At 35.4% G+C, this 22,881-nt stretch overlaps 3 protein-coding genes and 1 non-coding gene across 5 annotated transcripts; all 4 read right to left on the reverse strand.

Annotated features, from left to right (window-relative positions):
- Nucleotides 1-14: 14 nt before the first annotated feature.
- TRNAD-GUC (transfer RNA aspartic acid (anticodon GUC)) lies at nucleotides 15-86 on the reverse strand. Its single transcript has one exon. It is a non-coding gene; the product is annotated as a tRNA-Asp (tRNA).
- A 3,090-nt stretch (nucleotides 87-3,176) lies between these two features.
- LOC141587796 (F-box/kelch-repeat protein At3g23880-like) lies at nucleotides 3,177-4,427 on the reverse strand. The gene has a single exon (XM_074409265.1). The coding sequence runs from the start codon at nucleotides 4,425-4,427 to the stop codon at nucleotides 3,177-3,179; it is 1,251 nt and encodes a 416-aa protein (XP_074265366.1).
- Nucleotides 4,428-12,600: 8,173 nt separating this feature from the next.
- LOC141586537 (F-box protein At2g14710-like) lies at nucleotides 12,601-16,593 on the reverse strand. Of its 2 annotated transcripts, none has more exons than XM_074407798.1 (2): nucleotides 13,418-16,593; nucleotides 12,601-13,214 (listed from the first exon to the last, which is right to left on the reverse strand). In XM_074407798.1, exon 1 carries the CDS (start codon nucleotides 16,284-16,286, stop codon nucleotides 15,111-15,113), a length of 1,176 nt encoding a protein of 391 aa, XP_074263899.1. In that variant the 5' UTR covers nucleotides 16,287-16,593; the 3' UTR covers nucleotides 12,601-13,214; nucleotides 13,418-15,110. The 2 variants fall into 2 exon arrangements, with proteins under 2 accessions (XP_074263899.1, XP_074263898.1); XM_074407797.1 differs by having other exon boundaries at nucleotides 12,601-13,224.
- Nucleotides 16,594-21,799: 5,206 nt separating this feature from the next.
- Nucleotides 21,800-22,414, reverse strand: LOC141587797 (F-box protein At3g07870-like). Its single transcript, XM_074409266.1, has one exon. The coding sequence runs from the start codon at nucleotides 22,412-22,414 to the stop codon at nucleotides 21,800-21,802; it is 615 nt and encodes a 204-aa protein (XP_074265367.1).
- Nucleotides 22,415-22,881: the final 467 nt, after the last annotated feature.

The raw sequence follows: 22,881 nt of genomic DNA on the forward strand, positions 1-22,881 counted from the left end.
AATTAAAATTAAAGCGCCGTTGCCGGGGATCGAACCCGGGTCACCCGCGTGACAGGCGGGAATACTTACCACTATACTACAACGACTTTGTTAATTACTTTGATAAAGCTCGATTTTAAACTAATTACCTGTAACCTATTAAAGCAGAAAACTAACCCAAATCTACTCTTTTATGAGAAGTATTTTGACAATATGCATATTTGAATTTAAAGGAGAACGAATAAATTAAATTAAGAGCAAATCTTTATTTGTGACAATACAATTTACAGTGAAAATGGTACTAAAAGTAATTAAATATACATGTAATTTAAAATGGTGTACTGTTAAAAGTATTATAGAAACATAATAAGGGTACCAAAATTTGTAATATGCAAGCTCTTAATAATAAGCTAGATAATGTCACTCACGAGTCCTTAATTAAATACACGAACAAAAGGTGTAAAATAAAAATCTAAACCACATATTAATTTAAATGTCTCGCTATTATGTGTTGATAACTTGAGCATGATTCATAATATGAGTGATAAATAATTAAATATCTTTTTTTTCATATTGGCAGTCGCGTAAAGGCAGAGTTTGGTTGTCATGAGCTTATTGATTGAGGATTTGGGGTCTTGTTATTATGGGCCAGAAAGAGTGGAACGGGAAAATATGAGGTTGTTTCTGTTTATTATATTGTATAGTTTATCAGTTTATGGGTTAGGTAATTGTTAGGGTGTAAACCCTTGTCCCATGATACATGCAATTTATATAGACTTTTTAGCCTCTTATTGCACGCATATCTATGCCTTTTTGTATCGCTTTATATTGCAAAATGCCCCGAATTGGCTACGTTTGTTATGTCTTAATTGCATATATGAACCCAAAAGTAGTGAAACCGCGCCTTATTCATCCCATTTAGCATACGTAAAAATAAAGAAAGTGACAATTAGACCTAGGCCTCGTTTGGTTTCCCGTTGGAATACAACTCCACCGGAATATCGAATTCATGAGAATTAATCTCCCACATGAAATTCATGTAAATTAGCTATATTCGTTTGGTTGTCGACGTAGGAGTTCAATTACACAGGAGTTTGCAATTACCTAGGGGGCCTAGGTAATTCAACTTCTCCATTGTGGAGGAGTTGGAAACTCTTTGGAAAATTGAATTTCTACATTATGGAAAAAAAAGTAGGCAACCAAACAAGTCCTAGTTTTGTAATTCATGGGATTTTGCAACTCCCATGATTTACAAAGGGCAACCAAACGAGACCCTAGTAAACAGGTTAATCCAGGCCGGTTCGGGAGGGTCAATTTCAGGTTCTCGACAGTTTGAATCGAGTCGGGTTATTTATGAAAAAAAAAATCCCAACAATAAATATTTGGGTCGAGTTATAGTAAGTCGGATTAATTCGGATTCTAGTACGGGTGTTGGGTCCGGTTATTCGTGTCGGGGTCATTCGAGCAGATCAGTTTTGCTGGGTCTAGACGGGTAAAAATGGTAATGGAGTATAGAATAGATTTCATTATTAAATTATTTAATTGCAAAATAAAATATAAATATATGTTAAATTTGGGCCATTCTTAATTTGGATTAGTCATATGTCAAAGGACGGTTTTATAAGAGAGAGGTATAAATATATTCGAACCATGAATAGATGAGAATTTGTGTGCTTGGATAAGTGTATACTCAATATGTGAGTGGTTTGAATTACAGTTTTACACCAAGAAGTTAGTGCACAATATTTGAGTATTAGCTTTGTGTTGCGATTTGCGAACACTTCATCCATAATGAATGAAGCCAAGCAGTAATAACTTAGTCCCACAACAAATATAGTTCTCGTCAATCCTCTTATAGGTGGAGTCAGAATCTTTTACATGTGAGGTCTATTTTAATGTAATTGTTAATCATTTTTTATTACGGGGTTTTAAAGACATAAAATTTTCAAAACGGACAAATTTTAATGGTAAAAAACGTCAATTGTCGGAAAATTGTGGGATCTCAAGACCCCACAACCATATATGTGGTTACGCCACTGCAGTTATAAGTCGATATAGAATTAACTTTAAATACCAAACATCATTTACTTGGACGTCTTGGAAACCTAAATTGAAAAAGACGCAAAAAATATCGTCAACCTAAAAAAGCGGTGTTGAAATTCGAGGGGGTTGGTTTATAACCAACAACAATAAACCGAGAAACATTAAAGCCAAACAACAAGACGGCCGTAACAATTGCTTTTACCTTTGGGCTGCAAACACATACATAAAGATTATTGTCGGAAAAACCAACAATGAATAAAGCGTAGCAGTAACAAAATAACAACATTATGATAGAAATAACAGTAATTCAAGCTAATGACTGCCATATCCATTGTTTCCGAACAGAGGGTCTTCTTAAAGCCAAGCAATGAATCAAGCAAGCAGTAACAAACTAACAATAGTCGATTACTGAGTTTCTAAATAAACAACCTTATCCACTGACGTGCTACATTGCTACCTAATATAACGATATTGTCAATGAGGTGACCACGGAATACTAAAGATGGCAATATCGCAGACTTGCCCGCTTACATTGCTTAATAGAGGTTGTGTACTCCCACTCTCGTAATTCTCGCTTCATATTGTGAAACTTCAAACAGTCATTTGCAACTTAGATATGCAGGGAACAATCATAACATTAGGAAACTTCAGACCGTCAAAATGAGTACACAAAACATCCTAAGTAACCAATTCAGATCATTTGTGCCAATATTTATACTCCTAATACTCAGCATGTATACACATTCATTCCACATAAGAAAGTTTCGCAGATGTACAACAATTTATCGGACTTCATGTTAACTCTCAATAATGACAGCTAGTTTCATATATATCACAGAGCTAGAGCATATGCAGCAAATATTCAGTAATGGTTTTAACATAGGCAGCTGTTTAATTGTGAAAATGGGTGAAGAATTCTATTAGAAATCAACAATCACGAAGGAAAAAGAAGCTAAGGCAAAAGTACCTATGCATACCATAATGTAAATATGTATCTGAAATATTCAAGACATACACAGACAAGGAATGCCAAGTAAAAAGAAGCTAAGGCAAGATGCTAGAAATAACACGAATTCTAGCTTCTCAAAGAGCAAGAGGCATCATCACAATTGATACGTTCAAGGTTGGTTAACTAACAGCCAGAAATCTCTTATTCATGAGAAGGACCTCAAATCACGGGCTCCGTATGCATTGGACAACACCAAGCTCTCCGAATACGTTTCCAGTTTTAAATGAGAGCTCATATATCTTTTGAACGGTTGTACTTTGCCACTAGCTATATTATAAGCCTTGTTCCCGCAAACTAAATAGCCACCATCACTCTCACAATAGAACACCTTGATCATTCGCTCTTTTGCTTCTTTTTCCGGGGAAAGGCTAACGAGCCTGGCCTTTTCAAGATTAGCAGAGCACAACTCGAATGCTTTATAACCATCCAGAGTTGATTTCCCTGAAAACCATAGAGTCCACGGCCTCTTTTGGTTGTCGAGGTCTAGCATCCATATGCTGGAAGTTACTTCAGAAATACTGAAAACGGCTAGCGACCCCCGAAGAAAAAACAGAAACCTCAAGGTGCCTTTTTCTTCGCAAGTAAATGGCAGTTCCAAAAAGGTTATTTTTTCGTGATCAAAGTCAAAGGAAGCAAGATGAGTAAATGCATGCGTTAGGTTATCAATTATTCCAAGCCAGTGTACTGCACCTCGAAAGAAAACAGCTGTTGATACAGAGTCAAATAGCCTACACCTATAATAATTATCGAGAATAGGGACAGTGAGGGGATCATTTCTGATGGTCCATTGTTGATTACTGAGTGTATAAACTGCAATATACACATTTCCAGAATCTTGATACTTGTCAAATGCGAACTTAACAACTTTATAATCCTGAGTATGAGGGGCGAACCCTAACACATACCAAGTAGTGTCATCGTTCAAATAGGAGCGAAGTGGGCAAGTAGGAAGTATCAACAATTTGCGAATACAAGGGTTCCACAATCTCAATTCGTGGTGACAAGTACTCCTATAATTAGATCGTTCAACTAAAAGCAAACCACTACAGCTACCTAAGATACGGTACCTGTCCGAATGAATTCTAGCAATTCGATCAATTTTAGCAAGAGTTTGAGCATCACAAACTGTCAACACACACCCTTCATTTCCATAGTGTCCCATACCCTCGAGGGTTAACAATAATTTATTACTCATATTATTTTCAGAATTGATTTGGGAATGTTGGAAATGCAAGTGAACGAAATCAGGGTTATCGATAATGGAACGCCAAGATTTACATACGCACCTGAATCGTAATAGGGTTTTCGCCGGTAATTTTGGGAAAATCTGAATCCAAATTTCGGATGGGATATACGGCAATTTCGATGATGATGTGGGATTCTTGCTGCTGCTCATTGTTATTACTCAGTAAACGTCAAAAAAATTGAGGATGGTGGTAAACTCTCAGATCTAGAGATTTTGAGGGATAGCTTGAGGTGCCGGTGGTAAATGGTAACTGTGTGGTGTAAAAATAAAGAGGTAGGTGGTTGGTGTTGGTGGTAATTGTGTGGTGTAATTAAAGGGATGGTTGGTGCCTTGGTGGTAATTGTTAGGCCACCTTCTTTTGACTTTTCAGTTCTCAGTTTCTCACCTCTTCAATACTTATCCTATTCACTTTTATTAGACCGCAAATGGGTACTTGTAATTTTTGCTTAAATGGGTCGAGTTTATATCACTATGGGTCGTTTTGGGTTAATGATTAGGAGAGAAAAAAAATATTTTTTGAATTATTACCTGTTTATAATCCGCAAATCTCTCTTGTGACGGTCTGACGGGTATATCCGTCACAAACTTGTGACGGGTCAAATACTACCCACTTTGCTTTTGTCTTATCTCCCCATGTGAGTATTATTTGACCCGTCGCAAGCTTGCGACGAATATGTCTGTCACAAATGAGAATTTGTGATTTATAATTTACTCTTGATGATTCTTTATTTTAACATGAGTAATACTCCCTTCTATTCTATATGATCTTCCCCATTACTTTTGGACCAATATTTAGTGGAGTGGTTGGTAGTATGTGGAGGAAAAAAAAGTAGGAGAGAGAATGTGTGGTTAGATGTTATATTAACCACAAATAATGGACAAATAAGGAAAGTGGAAGATCTTTGTGAATTTTCCGATTTAGGAAATGTGGAAGATGTTAGCGAATAAAAGGGAGTATTAAATATTAAGTGTGATTTTAAAATGGGTTACTTTCTCTGTCCCGATCATTTGTTATCCTTTTCCATTTTATGGTGTCTCAGTCAATTGTTGTCCTTTCTATTTTAGGATTGCATTTGATAAACAATTTGATCTTTCAAACTGAATTTAGTACAATTTTCATCTTACAATTGGCCTTCTCCTCTCTCCTTGGTCTTTGTGCCAAAACCAAAGGACAATAATTGACCGGAAAGAAGGGAGTATTTGATAGAAATAATCCATACTCCTTAAAATAATCCGAATTACATATTAACTTAAAATAATCCCAACTTTACATACCATTCTTAAAATAGACTCGACTAATTTTTAATTGTTATACATCAGATGACCCGATAATAACGTAGCACTAATAAATAATTATAATAACAAACAAAAGTAAAAGTAAAATAAAAAATCTTCCCACGAAGCATACAAAACGTTCAAAAAACTAATAGAAGAAAACGAAGAGTACTTTTTTTATTAATAATTCGGTTAATGACATGATTAAACAGTGTTGAATTATGACAATTAATGGACTAAGGTTACAAACTAATTACAATAAGAAACTTCCTACATTACTACATGGAGGTTTTGTAAGTGTCATGGTAAATGTCACTAGAGTTACAAGTCATAGGTTTAATGTAGAGGGAGTTTTAGACTTCTTCCTTAAAGCCTTGTGGAAGTTATAGGTCTTCCATCTAGTATAAATAGCTAATGTATTAGCTTGTTTTGATATAGAAAATACAACACAAAATATTCTATCAATATATTTCTCTCCTTGTTTGATTATATTGCCCCTAAAAACCATCAGGTGGTATCAGAGCATTTTTTATCTTTCGGGACCAAAAATCAAAAACACCCACATAAAAAAAAAAAAAACATATATACAGAAGCATGGCTTCATCAAGTTCAGCAGTGCCTTCCGCACCAATTTTCGTAGGTGAAAATTATGATTATTGGTGTATCAAGATGAAGGCTTTGTTAACTGCTCTAGATTTATGGGAGATTATCGAACAAGGGTTTAAACTACCTGAATCAACAGTTGAACAAAAGACATCAGCTGATGAACAAAAGGTAGTAAAAGAGAAGACGACGAAGAATGCAAGAGCAATTGCATACTTACATTCTGCAATTGGAGAGGCGATTTTTCCAAGGATCGTCAATGCAACTTCGGCAAAAGAAATATGGGACATTCTTAAGGTGGAGTTTCAAGGCTCACAAAAAGTAAGAGCTATTAAACTCCAAAACTTGAGAAGAGATTTTGAAAACTTGAAAATGAAACCCTCTGAATCAATGAAGGAGTATACGTCTCGAATCATTGATACAGTAAACCAAATGAAAATTTATGGCGACGATATTTCCGACAAGAGGATAGTCAACAAAACTCTTTGTAGTCTCGACAACAAATTCAATTTCATTGTTACCGCTATAGAAGAGTCAAAAGATGTTGATACATTGTCTCCGCAAGAATTATTTGGGTCTTTACAAGCCCATGAGTCAAAGGTGTCCGGTAGAAACGAAGGTTCATCGGAAGGAGCTTTTCAAGCAAAACATAAACAAAAGTCCCAAAATTTCAAAAATAACAAAAATAAGCAAATGTCGAAAGACAAGTCGAGTACTAATGGTACCGAAAAGAAAGGAAGATTTCCACCTTGTGGAATCTGCAAAAAGACTAATCACATGGAGAAAAATTGTTGGAACAAAGATAAAACACCATGTGATATTTGTAAAAAGTTTGGACATGAACAAAAAGATTGTTGGTCTAAAGATCAACAAGCAAAGGCTAATGTTTCCGAAAGCGGAATCTTTGAAGATCATCTATTTGTTCTTTGGTCGGGTCAAGCCTCGACGAAAAGCAATAATGATGTGTGGCTAGTTGATAGTGGTTGCACAAATCACATGACAAACAATGAAAGTATATTCACTCATATTGATACTTCATTGAAGACTCCGGTAAGGATGGGCGATGGTTCCATTATAGAGGCAAAAGGCAAAGGAACTATAGCCGTTCAAACAAAGAAAGGAACGCGCTACATTAGCAATGTCTTGTTAGTTCCTAATCTTGCCACAAATTTGCTAAGTGTCCCCCAGATGATGCAAAATGGTTACAATGTCAACTTTGAAGGAAATACATGTAACATTTATGATCATCATGGAAAGGAGATTGCTCGAATTGAAATGAAGAACAAAAGTTTTCCTCTTTCATGGACGTACCCAAAAGAAATTGTTGCCCGAGTAGAAGATAATGATTCTTGGCTATGGCATAAAAGGCTTGGTCATTACAACTTTCATGCTTTACAAACTCTCCACAAAAAGGATATGCTAAGAGATTTGCCTTTTGTGAATCTTGAAAAAGACGTGTGTGAAGGTTGTCAATTGGGGAAAATGCATAGAGATTCTTTTCCACAAGATCAAGCATGGAGAGCTAAAGAGAAACTCGAGTTAGTGCATACTGATGTTTGTGGCCCCATGCGAACACTAACGGATGAGAGAAATAGGTATTTCATTCTTTTTATTGATGATCTTACAAGAATGACATGGGTCTACTTTCTTCGAGAACGCTCAGAAGTTCCCACCGTTTTCAAGAAGTTCAAGGCTATGGCTGAAAACCAAAGTGGTTGTAGGATGAAAAGAATCGATCCGACAGAGAGGCACGGAATATACATCAAACGAGTTTGATAAATTTTGTGAAGATGAAGGTATAACACATCAGCTTACCGTTGGTTATACACCACAACAAAATGGTGTGTCCGAAAGGAAGAATAGAACTGTTATGGAGATGGCGCGATGCATGCTATTTGAGAAGAAAATGCCTAAAAGATTTTGAGGTCAGAAACACTCTGTTGTATATCTTCTTAATAGGTGTCCAACCAAGGTGTGATGAGATAAAACACCTTTTGAAGCATGGACAGATCACAAGCCTCTTTGTGAAACACCTTAGAGTATTTGGCTCTTTGTGTTACATACATGTTCCCGAGTAAATAGGCACAAGTTGCAAGAGAAGGTGAACAAGGCATCTTTTTGGGTTATAGCTCCCAATCTAAAGGCTATCGACTTTTCAACTTGAAGACTCAAAAGTTGGTCATAAGTAGAGATATCGAAGTTGATGAAAATTCTTATTGGAATTGGAAAGAAGATAAGGTGGAGAAACAACTACCAACACCTTGGAATTTTATGCAGGAAGATGAAAATTCACAAGGCCAAAATCAACAAGAGGATGTTTTTCAATATGTGTCTCCACCAAATTCACCTAGAACACCACAAAATTCACCTTCAACTCCGAGAGAGTTATACAGAGATCAAGCAAGTTCTTCCAGGAATGAAGTTGAATCTTCTCCAGATTCTCAAAATGCTACGGGGCCGAGAGGTAAAAGACTTGTAGCTGATTTGTATGACAATAATGTCGCAATCCAAGAGAATCCATTTGAATCATGTTTTGTTGCGGTTTATGAACCTAACAACTATCATGAAGCCTCTAAATATCAAGAATGGAGAGATGCAATGGAGGAGGAGCTTAAGATGATTGAAAAGAATCATACTTGGGATCTCACAGGAAGACCAAAACATAAGGATGTTGTTGGAGTCAAGTGGGTCTTTAGAACCAAATTCAATCCAGATGGTTCAGTTCAAAAGTACAAAGCAAGGCTCGTCGTGAAAGGTTATTCTCAACAGTATGGTACTGACTACACTGAGACGTTTGCCCCTGTTGCAAGACATGATACAATACGAACCTTAATTGCTTTGGCTGCTCAACATAAGTGGAACATCTATCAAATGGATGTAAAGTCAGCATTCTTGAATGGTTATCTCCAAGAAGAGATATATGTTGACCAACCAGAAGGATATGTCATAAAAGGGAAGGAAAATCAAGTTTATAGGCTCAAGAAAGCCCTTTACGGGCTGAAGCAAGCTCCACGAGCCTGGTACAGTCGAATTGATGAGTATTTACTAAAGTTTGGTTTTGAAAGAAGTCCAAGTGAGCCAACGTTATATGTGAAGAAAACAAAATCAGATTTGATGATCCTTTCTCTATATGTTGATGATTTGATTATAACCGGAAACAATCAAGCTATGATTAGTGAATTCAAGAAGAATATGAAAAAGGAATTTGAGATGACTGATCTAGGCTTGATGAGTTTTTTCCTCGGTTTAGAAGTTAAGCAAGCATCGGAAGGCATCTTTATTTCACAAAAGAAATATGCAGAAGCTATTCTTAAGAGATTCAAGATGGATAATTGCAAGGCTATGTCAACACCACTTGGAGTAAACGAGAAGTTTTCTAAAGATGATGGGGCTGAAAAAGCAGACCCTACCACTTATAGAGGTATAGTTGGATGTTTGCTTTATCTAACAGCTTCAAGACCTGATCTAATGTTCTCGGCAAGTCTTTTATCAAGGTTTATGCAAAACCCGAGTCAACTTCACTACACCGCTGCGAAGAGAGTTTTAAGGTACATTCGAGGAAGTGCACATTTGGGCCTTTGGTACAAACCAACTCAAAACTCTGAACTTGTCGGGTATACTGATAGTGATTGGGGTGGTTCCATTGATGACATGAGAAGTACATCCGGATATGCATATACTCTAGGAAGTGGAATATTTTCATGGCAATCACAAAAGCAAGATAATGTTGCTCAGTCTACAGCTGAAGCAGAATACATAGCAGCATGTGCAGCTGTAAATCAAGCGATCTGGTTGCGGAAAGTTCTCAAAGATATGGGAAAGGAGCAATTTACTCCAACCAAATTACTTTGTGATAACTTGATCGGCTATTGCCATTGCAAAGAATCCAGTGTATCATAAGAGGACCAAGCACTTCAAGATTAAGTACCATTTTGTGAGAGACACACAAAGAGAAGGTGAAATCAACCTCGAGTATTGTCCTACACAAGATCAACTTGCTGATATTTTCACTAAGGCATTACCTAAGCAAAAGTTTGAAGAACTGAGGTATCGCCTAGGAATGTCAGAATTAATTGTCAAGGAGGAGTGTTGAATTATGACAATTAATGGACTAAGGTTACAAACTAATTACAATAAGAAACTTCCTACATTACTACATGGAGGTTTTGTAAGTGTCATGGTAAATGTCACTAGAGTTACAAGTCATAGGTTTAATGTAGAGGGAGTTTTAGACTTCTTCCTTAAAGCCTTGTGGAAGTTATAGGTCTTCCATCTAGTATAAATAGCTAATGTATTAGCTTGTTTTGATATAGAAAATACAACACAAAATATTCTATCAATATATTTCTCTCCTTGTTTGATTATATTGCCCCTAAAAACCATCAAACAGAAACGGTTGTTTCATACCCGACTCAATATACCTTTTTGTTAGCTTTAGACCACCCACAAAAAAAAAAATCTTAATCTAAAGTTGATATTTTCACAATAATCCTCCCACAATAACAAAAAGTTTTTATCATAAAATGACTTTTTGTGAAACTCATCATATTTGGATGAGTTTCACAAAAAACTTGTTTTTATGATAGAAACTTTTTTTTATTGTTGTGGGGGATAAATATGAAAATATCAACTTTAGAAAGGGGTCTTTTTGTTGTTGTAGGTGGACACAATGAGAGAATGATTGTCTTTTATTGTCTTACTAGTTTTAAACCCGTGCAAAATTGCACGGGTATATATTTGGGCCAAAATTAATGTTTTTTTATGTATATTTGTTTTTGCATTTCTATTGTACCTATCATTGTCACCTACCAATTTCGGTGTGCGCGGCTGATAGTTCAGATGCCGAGTTTTATATTCCAAGTACATATGCCGTTATTATTGTTTTTTGAAAAAAAAAAAATTGTACCCTGTACTTTTAAAAAATTATGTTATGATTTTGTGGTACAATAATATTAACAAAAATACATGTAATTTATTTTTGTAATTCATTTCCGTTGTATGTTCGATCCCGTATATAACTGTAATTCCTTCCTGAAATTATGTAATTTTATTGTGTAATTTTGTTTTAAAAATTATGTAATTTAATCACATTTACTCGCATTTGTAATTAATTCTGCGTAAATGTTATGCATTTTCTTTACACGGAATGTATAAAATTTTATCATAATATTAATTCGAAGAAGTATTCCATAAGATGATTTTATATAATTTGTTGCGAGACGGAATTTATCGCATGTTTGAAAAGACGAATATCTTAATAATTAAATACGATATTATATGCCCGGTTTGTTTGAATGCTGTCGAGGACTGCCTCCATGTTGCTGGCGGGTGCGGTTATACGGCTGGGGTGTGGGAAGGATTAGGAGTGGATTTGAGACCGATATGGGGTTATGAGAGGGTGAAGGACTGGGTAGGGGATGTCTTGGAGGAGCTCGATGGGGAGGATGTTGAGGTGTTTATTACGGGAGTATGGGCGATTTGGGAGATGCGCAATAAGGTTGTTTTTGAGAATAGGGTGGTTCGGGTGGAGGATGTGGTGATGCGGGTGAAGGGACTCATGGGGGAGTTGAAATGTGTGGAGGATGGAGGGGAGATGCGGGATGTGGCGGAGTCGGGGAGAATCAGGGGAATGGAGTATAGATTGCGGGATAGTAGGGTGGTGTCTGGGGAGGTCGTTATCAGTGTGGATGCGGGTGTCAAGGAGGGTGAAGGTATGGGTTTGGGTGCGATTTGTCGGGATGAGAATGGGAGTTTGTTATGGGCATGGGAGGGGCGTCGTAGAGAGGAGTATGAGGCAAGAGTGGCGGAGGCAGAGGCTGTTCTAATTGCGCTCCGACAAGCTCAGAGGATGAAGCATCCCAGCGTTCGTGTGGAGAGTGATTGCAAGACGGTTGTTGAAGCCCTTCAAGGTCGCTGTTCTGGGCGTAATGATTTTCATATGGTTATTAGTAGTATTTTAAATTTGTGTGTTGAGTTTAATTCCGTAGCTTGGTCTTATATTCGTAGAACTTCTAACCGAGCAGCTCATATGCTCGCTCATTCTTGTACTGTGGGTAAAAGTAGGTTCATCGCTGGCGAGTCTATCCCTCGTCACATCGTTGAAGTTGCTAAAACCGATTTATCTATGAGAGTATAATCCTACCTTAGGATTTTTCAAAAAAAAAAAAAAAAAATACGTTGCACACTCATGGGTCCCACCATAACCTGAATTTTCAAAAAAAAAAAAAAATGCATTTATGACATGGCGCGCTGTACAATGAGTATAGTCTTCTGAATTTATATAGATAAGATTGATCCAAATGACATGAAGTTTGCTAATTGTAGTTGTATAAAGTTTTTGGTGAAAATTTTATTTTATGATAAAATGAGGTGGATAGGTTGAGGACCCACAAAAAACAACAAAAACTTTTGTTGTTGTGGATGCTCTCATGCCTGCTGAAAAAACTTGTGTAAAAAATGTTCAGCCTTATCTGACATTATTCGTTACCTCAGAAGCCATAATGAGAATTCTAATAGAATCAAATGTATCAGTATTACTCCCTGTGAGTCTGTGACCTTACTAGTCCCTGCTACCAAATACGGACTGTTGGACGGTGATGCGACTTACAAGTGACAGAATCATCTGTTATCTACTAGTCTTGTGCAGTTACCGCCTTATCGGGGAGAACGTAATAGTCCGGACAGCATATCCACTAATTAACATCAAGCTTTCCATAACTAGACTCCTCTGAAAACCAGTCTCCTTGATCACTTTTGGCCACCCTTTTCTATCATCCACATACGCCAACTGACTGACGAAATACTAGATCGCTAGTGACTCCGCAAGAAGAAAATGACATCGAGCCGTTTCCATGCATAAAACTGTCGACACCAACTAGGCAATCAAGTAGGACAGCATAGCTCAGCTCCTCGGTATCAAAGTCGAAGAAAGCAAAATCATGATCACACCAATATTCACCACCTACACATTTTGGTCCTCCACAAATAACAGAGGAGTTCCGAAATTTCAACTAGTGACCAAATCCCGGCAAAACCAACCCATTTCTACTCCCTGAGAACCTGCATAATTCTGGTTTTGAACAGATGAATACCTTTCCTGAATGTGATAGTTCTACGAATTGTAAACCTAATTCCTCTGAAACCATCATACTCCAAGCATCCCATGGCGAGATTTTATTTCTTCTCGCAATTGTGGTATAGTTTTAGAAGAATGTAATAAAAAAGTGTCATCAACTATAGAGCATCAGTATTTACAGACACACCTGGATCTCAGCAGAGTTTATTTGACGGATGGCCAGCCTTGGGAGAATTTCCTGAGCCCACAGCTTCTCATCACCAAACAATACTTAACTACTCGGCAAAACATAATAAAATACAACGTTATACAAAGTACTAAAGAATAGACTACACATTTGAATTCTGTTACTCTTGCTTTTAACTAAACTTTGCCCTTTCTGAAAAATGAAAAAGACGCAATAAATATCGTCAACATAAAAACTAAGTAAATCATCTTTGTTAACCAGACACCACAGAGTCAAGAAACGATGTTAAAATTCAAGGGAGGTGGTTTAGGACCAATAGCAATATAACGAACAACATTAAAGCCAAACAACAAGGCCGTAACCCAAGATATGCAAACAACGATGTGGACTAACATTGATTAATATAGGACCCAGAGCTGTCATACTGAGAAACCAAAACATGATTGCCTAGAAAGGACAAAATGAGTGATCTACTAAACTGCAGTACTGCACTACCTGAGTGTCAGCTCATGACTATGGTGGAGTACGATACGATATGTACAGCCTTTACCTTTGTGCTGCGGAGTGTGAACACATAAAGACTATTCTCGGAAAAAAAAGCATAATGTATAAAGCCAAGAAGTAACAAACTAACCAGTATGACAGAACTAACAGCAAATTCAAGCTAGCGGAACAGCAAGAAGAGTGTAGTAGCGACTGCTAATATCCATTGTTTCCCAACCGTGGGTCTTCTCAAAGCCAAGCAATGAACCAAGTAAGCAGTAAAAAGCTAACAATAGTCGATCACTGAGTGTCTAAACTGCCACACTCACCTTTTGTAGCCTCTAGATCCTCACTTCCTACAGTCGTGATCGAAACGACTTATCCTTTCTTTGAAAAGCAAATCAAAATGCACATCTAAATAGACAACTCCAAAGAGATAGGAAATGGGAAGGGGGAAATAGCGAGGATTTTCTCATTTCTCTTAAAAAAAACGCACATTTCAAGATGGCATCATCGATCATGAAGCAAGTAGTTCACACTTGACTTCACATAAAGTGATGAATTAGGACAGCAGAGCAGATTTTGAATTGAACCACAAGCTACAAACAAACCTGAAGAAAATGTTTTGTATAACTGGTAATTTGCACTTAGAGATGCAGAGAACAATCGTAATTTTAGGAAGCTTCAGACCGTCAAAATGAGTACCAAAAACATCTTAAGTAACAAATTCAGATCATTTGTACCAATATTTATACTCTTGCTACTCAGCATGTATGGGTCATTCATTCATATAAGAAAGTTTCGCAGATGTACATCAATTTATCTGACTTCATGTTAACTCTAAAGGATGACAGCAAATTTCATATATATCAGCTTATGCAGCAAATATTCAGCGGTGGTTTTAACATAGGCAGCTGTATAATCCTAAAAATGGGTGAAGAATTCTATTAGAAATCAACAATCACGAAGAATCTCTAAATAAATGGGAGAAAGAAAGATAAAAATACCTATGCATACCATAATGTAAACACGTATCTGAAATATTCAAAGACATACACAGCCAAGGAATGCCTAAGGAAAGAGCAGATAAGGCAAGATGCTAGAAATAACACGAATTCTAGCTTCTCAACAAGCAATAGGTATGATCGCAATTGATATGTTCAAGATAGGTTGACTAACAGCCAGAAGTCTCTAATTCATGGAAAGGACCTTAAATCACGGGATCCGTATCCAGTGGACAATGCCACTCCGAATACGTTTCCAAGTAAAAATGAGAACTCGTTGATATTTTCAGCGGCTCCACTTTGCAACTAGCTATATAAAAAGCCTTGTTCCTGCAAACAAAATAGCCACCATCAGTCTCACAATAGAGCACCTTTCGACATTTTACATAGCACAAATTGAATACTTTAAAACCATCCCAACATGATTTTCCTGAAAACCGTAGAGTCCATGGCCTATGTTTATTGTCCTGATCTAGCACCCATAAGCTGGAAGTTATCGGAGAAATACGGAATATAGCTAGTGATTCCCGAAGAAGAAACAGAAACAGAATGGGACATTTTTCATCCAGACTAAAAGGTAGTTTCAAACAGGTGATATTTTCCGTATCAAAGTCAAAGGAACAAAGATGAGTTAATAATCTCCTTTGTTTATCATTATTTCCAAGCCAGTATGTTGCCCCTCGAAAGAAAACAGCAGTTGATAAATTACAAAACAGCCCATCCATACTAATAATGTTGAGATTAGTGAAATTGACGGAATCATTTCTGACAGTCCATTGTCGATTACTGAGAGTATAAACTGCGAATAACATTTTTTTATCCTCTTCACCCAAAGTATCATCAACCTTAAACTTAAACGCAACCACTTTATAATCCTTGCTACGAGGCGCAAACCCAAACAAATAGCAACTAAGGCCGTCAAGTAAATAGGGGCGAAATGGGCAAGTGGGAAGTAACAACGATTTGCGAATACAAGGGTTCCACAATCTAAATTCTTCGTCCTGGTTACAATTATATCTAAATTGTGCTACTAAAAGCAACCCATTACAGCTAGTTATAATACGGTACTTGTACGAATATGTTCTAAAAATACGATCGAATATACCAAGAGTTTGAGCATCGCGAACTGTCAATAAATACCCTTGATCGCCAGAGCATCCCATACCCTCGAGGGCTACCAATAATCTATTATTTTCGGAATTGAATTGGGAATGTTGGAAATGAATGTGAACGAAATTAGGGTTATCAATAATGGAACGCCAATATTTACATACGCACCTGAATTTTAATAGGGTTTTTGGCGGAAATTTTGAGAAGATCTGATCCCAAACTTCAGGTGGTAAAAATTTGGATGACGTAGTGGGATTTTTACTTCTCTTCATTGTTTTTACTTTTTACAGCAATTAGTTTCGCAGTAAACGGCGAGAAGCTGGGGATGGGAGATTAGGGATTTAGGGATTTTGGGGGACGGAAATGGTATTGCCTTTCAATTGATTTTAAAGGCTGATTGGGGAAAGTTAATAGACTAATGGCACTAATGCAAGGGAGTAAATCAGTAAATGCAATGCAAAGATGAAATGCTTCGAAAGTGCGTTGATAGAATCCGATGTTTGGGGACAGGGCAGTGGTGAGCAAGTTTAGGGAGGAAAGATGATACTCATACACGAGGTGTATGAGTTTTTTCATACACGGCGAATAAAATTGTGTAATGTGGCAAACTAGAGTTAAGTTGTATATGTTAGAGTAAGGTTAGATTAGTAATTTAACATATTGGGTTAACAACTTAACTATAGTAGTTAACAATTTTTATGGAAGTTTTTTTATTTGTTTTGACTTTCTTCAATTTCATTTAATTACCTAAATTTATGTTATTATTTATATTTTTTTTTGTTATTTAGCTTTTATATAATAAGGAAAATCGTTTTTTTTAAAACAATAAAATAAAATAAATAAAAATCGAATTCGAGAAAACCCTAATTTAATTTATGATCAAATCGATGAAAACCCTAATTCCAGAATTCGATTTCATTAATCAAAGAAAACTCAAAATTTCGAATTCATTTATCAAATTGATGAAAACCTAATTCAAAATTTCGATTTCATTAAATTTCCCTAAATCAATTAACCCTAATTTTATTTCATTAATCGAATCCCTAATTCAATTCACCCAAACTGATTAATCGAATCTGTAATTCAATTTGTAGATAAATGTTTGCCTTAATAAAAATCAAAATGTAAATGTTAATGTAATGATTAATCAAAAAAAATGAAAAAAAAAATCAAAATCGATATTAACTAACCCTAACTTGATTAATCGAAAAAAAAGGAAAAAAATTTGCTAGTAAGGAGATTCGAGCACGGGTTGTTGTTAGTAGAGGGCTATTGTTTGCAAAGAGTCTAGTAACCATCTAAGCTAGGGGTATCAGCACGTCAAAGTACCTATTACAATTCGTTATTATTAAGCTATAATCCGAACTAGTAAATAAGTAATTACATAAAATGTCGATATTAAGCTATAATCGGAACTAGTAAATAAGTAATTACATAAAATGTTGATACTAACCTATAATCGGAACTAGTTACTACCTAATTACATAAAATGTCAATATTAAGCTATAATCCGAACTAGTAAATAAGTAATTACATAAAATGTCAATATTAAGCTATAATCCGAACTAGTAAATAAGTAATTACATAAAATGTCGATATTAAGCTATAATGGGAACTAGTAAATAAGTAATTACATAAAATGTCGATACTAACCTATAATCGGAGCTAGTTAGTACCTAATTACATAAAATGTCAATATTAAGCTATAATCGGAACAAGTAAATAAGTAATATACATAAAATGTTGATACTAACCTATAATCGGAACTAGTTAGTACCTAATTACATAAAATATCAATATTAAGCTATAATCCGAACTAGTAAATAAGTAATTACATAAAATGTCGATACTAACCTATAATCGGAACTAGTTAGTACCTAATTACATAAAATGTCGATATTACGCTATATTCGGAACTAATTATTAAGTAATTACATACAATCAAACTTAGAAACCCTAAACCCTATATTCTAAACCTCAAACCCTATATTCTAAACCCTAAACCCTATATTCTAAACCCTAAACCCTGAACCCTATATTCTAAACCCAAACAAGTATAATCAGTTTTGCGCCAATTGTGTGAAATTCAAAAAATCAAACTTAGTTTAAATTTAAATTATTCAATTTTGCGCCAATGGTGTTAAATTTGGTAAAAAAAAAAGAGAGTCATACGAATGTGTCTATGCAGAATCGAACACAGGTTGACCTATGCAATGCGTTACTATTAGAAACCAGTTGAGCAATGGGTATCAGCACGATTGCTAATCAATTAAATTGCAATATATACTAATTCGAATTTAAGTTTATTTAATTAGTAACATATATTTTCCGTTTTTAATTTGATTCACGCAATATTATATGATCTTATATATAAATATTCAATTCTAATTATTTATTTCAATCATATCTATTTATTATATATTTTTTTTAATATCTTCAATTTCAATATCCTAAATACTCGGATTTACGTGATTTGGTGGGAAAATATGGTGGGAAAAAAAGTTGTGGCTATAAGGATTCGAACACGGGTTGACTTGGCCTAAATCTACTCCTAAAAATCAAATGAGGGAGATCTTCCACCCAAAATCTCAACAAAAAGATATTATTCCTAAAATCAAGCAATAATTTTATTAAAGAAGGATAATTTGACAAATATAATCCGAAATTTTTTAAATAAGGCAATTATTAAATTTAAGAAAGTTATTGTCTAAAATCAAGCTAATAATATTTTTTAGAAAAAAGAAAGTTTTACGAATTTAAAAAAGGAATTTGTAAATATGGAAATTATTCGAATTAGAGTTCAATAACGTTTACATTTCGAAATCACTTAAAGGAATAGATTCATAATATAATGAATTGTAATTAGTAAATGTATGTGCTGATACCCCTAGCTTAGTTGGTTACTAGTTTCTTTGCAAACATTTACTTGCTTCTAATGTCAACCCGTGTTCGAACCTTTACAACAACAACTTTTTTTTTTTCCTTTTTTTCCCCTTTATGCCCTAATTATTTCGCTTAACTTTACCTTTAATTTAATACTACCTCAATTAGGGTTCATACATTTGATTAACATAACTTAATTACGTTCTAATTAAACGAACAAAATTAAGGTTATTTGATTTTGACAAATTGAATTAGGGTTGATCAAATAATTGATCGATTTTCATTAATTAAATTAGGGTTCGTCAAAATTTGTCCTCTTTTCCCTCTAATTCGATTTTAAATGATTAAGAATAAGGCTAATTCGATTAATAGTATTGAATTGGATTTTAATTACTCCAATGTTAGGGTTAATACGAATTTTAATGATTAGGATTACAATTTGATTGATAAAAACTGATTTTGATAAACTGAATTACGGTTCCTCAATTTGATTAGGGTTCATAATATTTTTCCCCATTTTCCCCCTAATTCGAATTTAAATGATTAAGAATAAGGCTAATTAGATTAATAGAATTACAATTTGATTAATAATGCTAGGGTAATTCGATTTACATTGATTAGGATTACATCTTGATCAATAAAAATTGATATGATCAAATGAGTTAGGGTTCATCAATCCAATGAAATTAGGGTTCATACGATTTTGATTGATAAAGAATACAATTTCAGACGTCAAAAATAATTAACAATAACACTTGTTAATATTAATAATTCAAAATAAAATAAAAACAATAATAATAATAAATCACAATTGTAAAACAAAGAAAATTAAAAATTACCCAAAATATAGCTAACTACATGTGGTTAACAAGTTAACTAGATAGGTGTAATTACTAATATAACCCTTAATTAACTACATATGATTCACTCTAGTTTGCCACATGGCACAATTTTATTCGCCGTGTATGAGATTTTCATACACCTCGTGTATGAGTAGCCTTTTCCTTTAGGGAGTTCATTAAATGGAGTCCAGATTCTCTCTTAAAAGAACTGGAGGTCTGATGCCACGTGGACTTGACCATTTGGTCTTGACTTAATTCGGATAGAATTCTTAGATCAGGTTTTCGGTCCTTGTTTTTTGGAGTTTTGGTTTTCGGTCTGATCTGATTTTACACCGATTATTTTAGGTTCGGACTGAATGGATTATATGACTTTCACGATTTTTTTTTTTGAAACTTTGTAGGTGAATTAAATATTCAGCAAGTCTCCCTTGTGACGGGTATATCCGTCACAAGCTTGCAACAGGTCAAATACTAACCATGTGGATAGATAAGACAAAACAGATTGTTACTCCCTAGACACTCTGCTTTTGTCTTATCTACCCCACATGAGTAGTATTTGACCCGTCGCAAGCTTGCGACGGATATGCCCGTCACAAATGAGAATTTGTATTAAATATTTTACGCTAAAATCTCACTAATCAATTATAGCAATTATTTAAATTAAATAAATAGTTCAAATACCTCTGTTGTTTGATTTGATGAATTTAAAATTCAATAATTATACACTAAATTGCGACAAATCGTATTTTTCGGTTCTTTTTGGTCAAAAAACGGCCCGGATAGAAAAATTCGGGTTTGCTCCGGTTCAAGACCGAAACTTTTAGGTCGGGTCTTCGCTCCAGTAAATTTATTTTTTCGGTCTTCGGTCCGGTCCTCCGATCTGTTTTTGAATCGATGCTCAGCCCTATCTAGACCCCGCAAAACTAATCCGAATATCCGATCCATATTTGACTTGTAGCACCTGAGATTGACTCGTAACTTAAATTGACTCGATCAATATAATCCGACCAAATGTTTATTTTATTATTTAATGGAGTTTTTCTTATCACGAAACTAATAATACCAAATATAGTAGTATTATACTTTATACGATATATATGCCAAGTCATTAATTAATCACAAATTCTTGTTGACGGACACTTTTCCTCTTATTTTTCAGACGCAAAAAATATCGTCAATCTAAAAAAGCGGTGTTGAAATTCGAAGGAGGTGGTTTATAACCAACAACAATAAAACGAGAAACATTAAAGCCAAACAACAAGACGGCCGTAACAATTGCTTTTACCTTTGGGCTGCAAACACATAAAATTATTGTCCGAAAAACCAATAATGAATAAAGCCTATCAGTAACAAAATAACAACAATTATGATAGAACTAACAGTAATTCAAGCTGACGGAACAACAAGAAGAATAGTAGTGACTGCCATACACAGCCAAGAAATGCCAAGGAATAACACGAATTCTAGCTTCTCAAAGAGCAAGACGCATGATCGCAATTGATCATGGGAAGGACCTCAAATCACGGGCTCCGTCTCCTTTGATCAACACCAAGCTCTCCGAATACGTTTCCAAGTTTAAATGAGACTTCATTGGTCTTTTGAATGGCTCCACTTGGCCACTAGCTATATAATAAGCCTTGTTCCCGCAAACAAAATAGCCACCATCACTCTCACAATAGAACACCTTTCGAAATTGTATTTCGCACAAACTGAATACTAGATAACCACGCCAACTTGACTTTCCTGAAAACCGTAGAGTCCATGGTTCCTTTTTGTTGTCCTGTTCTAGCACCCATATGCTGGAAGTTACCTCAGAAATACTGAAAATCGCTAGTGATTCCCCAAGAAGAAACAGAAACCAACATGTTCTATCGTCCCAACTAAAAGGGAGTTCCAAAAAGGTGAAACTTTCCTCATCAAAATCAAAGGAACAAATATGAGTTATTGCATTCGTTCTTTTATCATTATTTCCGAGCCAGTATGCTGCTCCTCGAAAGTAAACAGTCGTAAATAGAAAATAAAAGAGCCCAAACATATTATTAGTGTTGAGATTACTGATATTAAGAGCCCAATGAAGTCTCAGCGTATAAACTGCAATATACGGAGTACATTTTTTCATTCTCACTACCCTGACTTTCGTCCAATTCAAATGCAACCACTTTATAATCCTTACTACGAGGGGAAAACCCAAACAAATAGCAACTAAGGTTGTCGGGCAAATAGAGGCGAAATGGGCAAGTTGGAAGTATCAACGATTTGCGAATACAAGGGTTCCACAATCTCAATTGATCATTAAGGTAACCTAGAGGAGCATATTGTCCCACTAAAAGCAAGCCATTACAGCTACCTAAAATACGGTACCGGTATGAATACGTTCTAACAATGTAATCGACTGTACGAAGTGTTTGAGCATCATGAACTGTCAACAAACATCCTTGATCTCCAGACTTTCCTATACCCTCGAGAGCTACCAATAATTTCTTACTCGCATTATTTTCAGAATTGATATGGGCTCGCATGTGAGCGAAATCAGGGTTATCAATAATAGAGCACCAAGATTTACATACACACCTTAATTGAATTAGGGTTTTCGCCGGTAATGTTGACAAGATCTGAGCCCAAACTTCAGGTGGTAAGTAGTTGGATGACGTAGTGGGATTCTTACTTGTCTTCATTGTTTTTACAGCACTTAGTTTCGCAATAAACGGCGACAAGTGGGTTGTAAGGGAGGTGAAGTAGTCAAGTCACAACTATAACTCTTACCCTCGGGGGACCGGTCATCCTCAATTTGAGGCTCCTCACTATGAATAGCCTCACATGCTACACTAGGGAGTGAATTTCTCAACTCCAATTCTTTACTCGCAATAGCCAATATAAGGAAAAATTTCCACTTCTCTTCATAGTTATAGGTATTGCCAATAAATTCTTGATTAGTCAATTTATCGGTAAGGAACAAAGTTTCTTCATTCAACCCATTATATACCACCTTACAAAGTTTTCTCATCTCATAAGGGTATTCACGTAGAGAGTTAAACTCTTTCATTCTATTAAAAAACTTGTAAAATGGTTCATCATGAGTTTGGCAAACTAAGGCAAGTAAAGGAGTCTTATATTTACAAAGACTAACTACACTAAATAAAGA

Source organism: Silene latifolia, chromosome 6, assembly GCF_048544455.1.
Source record: "Silene latifolia isolate original U9 population chromosome 6, ASM4854445v1, whole genome shotgun sequence".
NCBI classification, from domain to species: Eukaryota; Viridiplantae; Streptophyta; class Magnoliopsida; order Caryophyllales; family Caryophyllaceae; genus Silene; species Silene latifolia.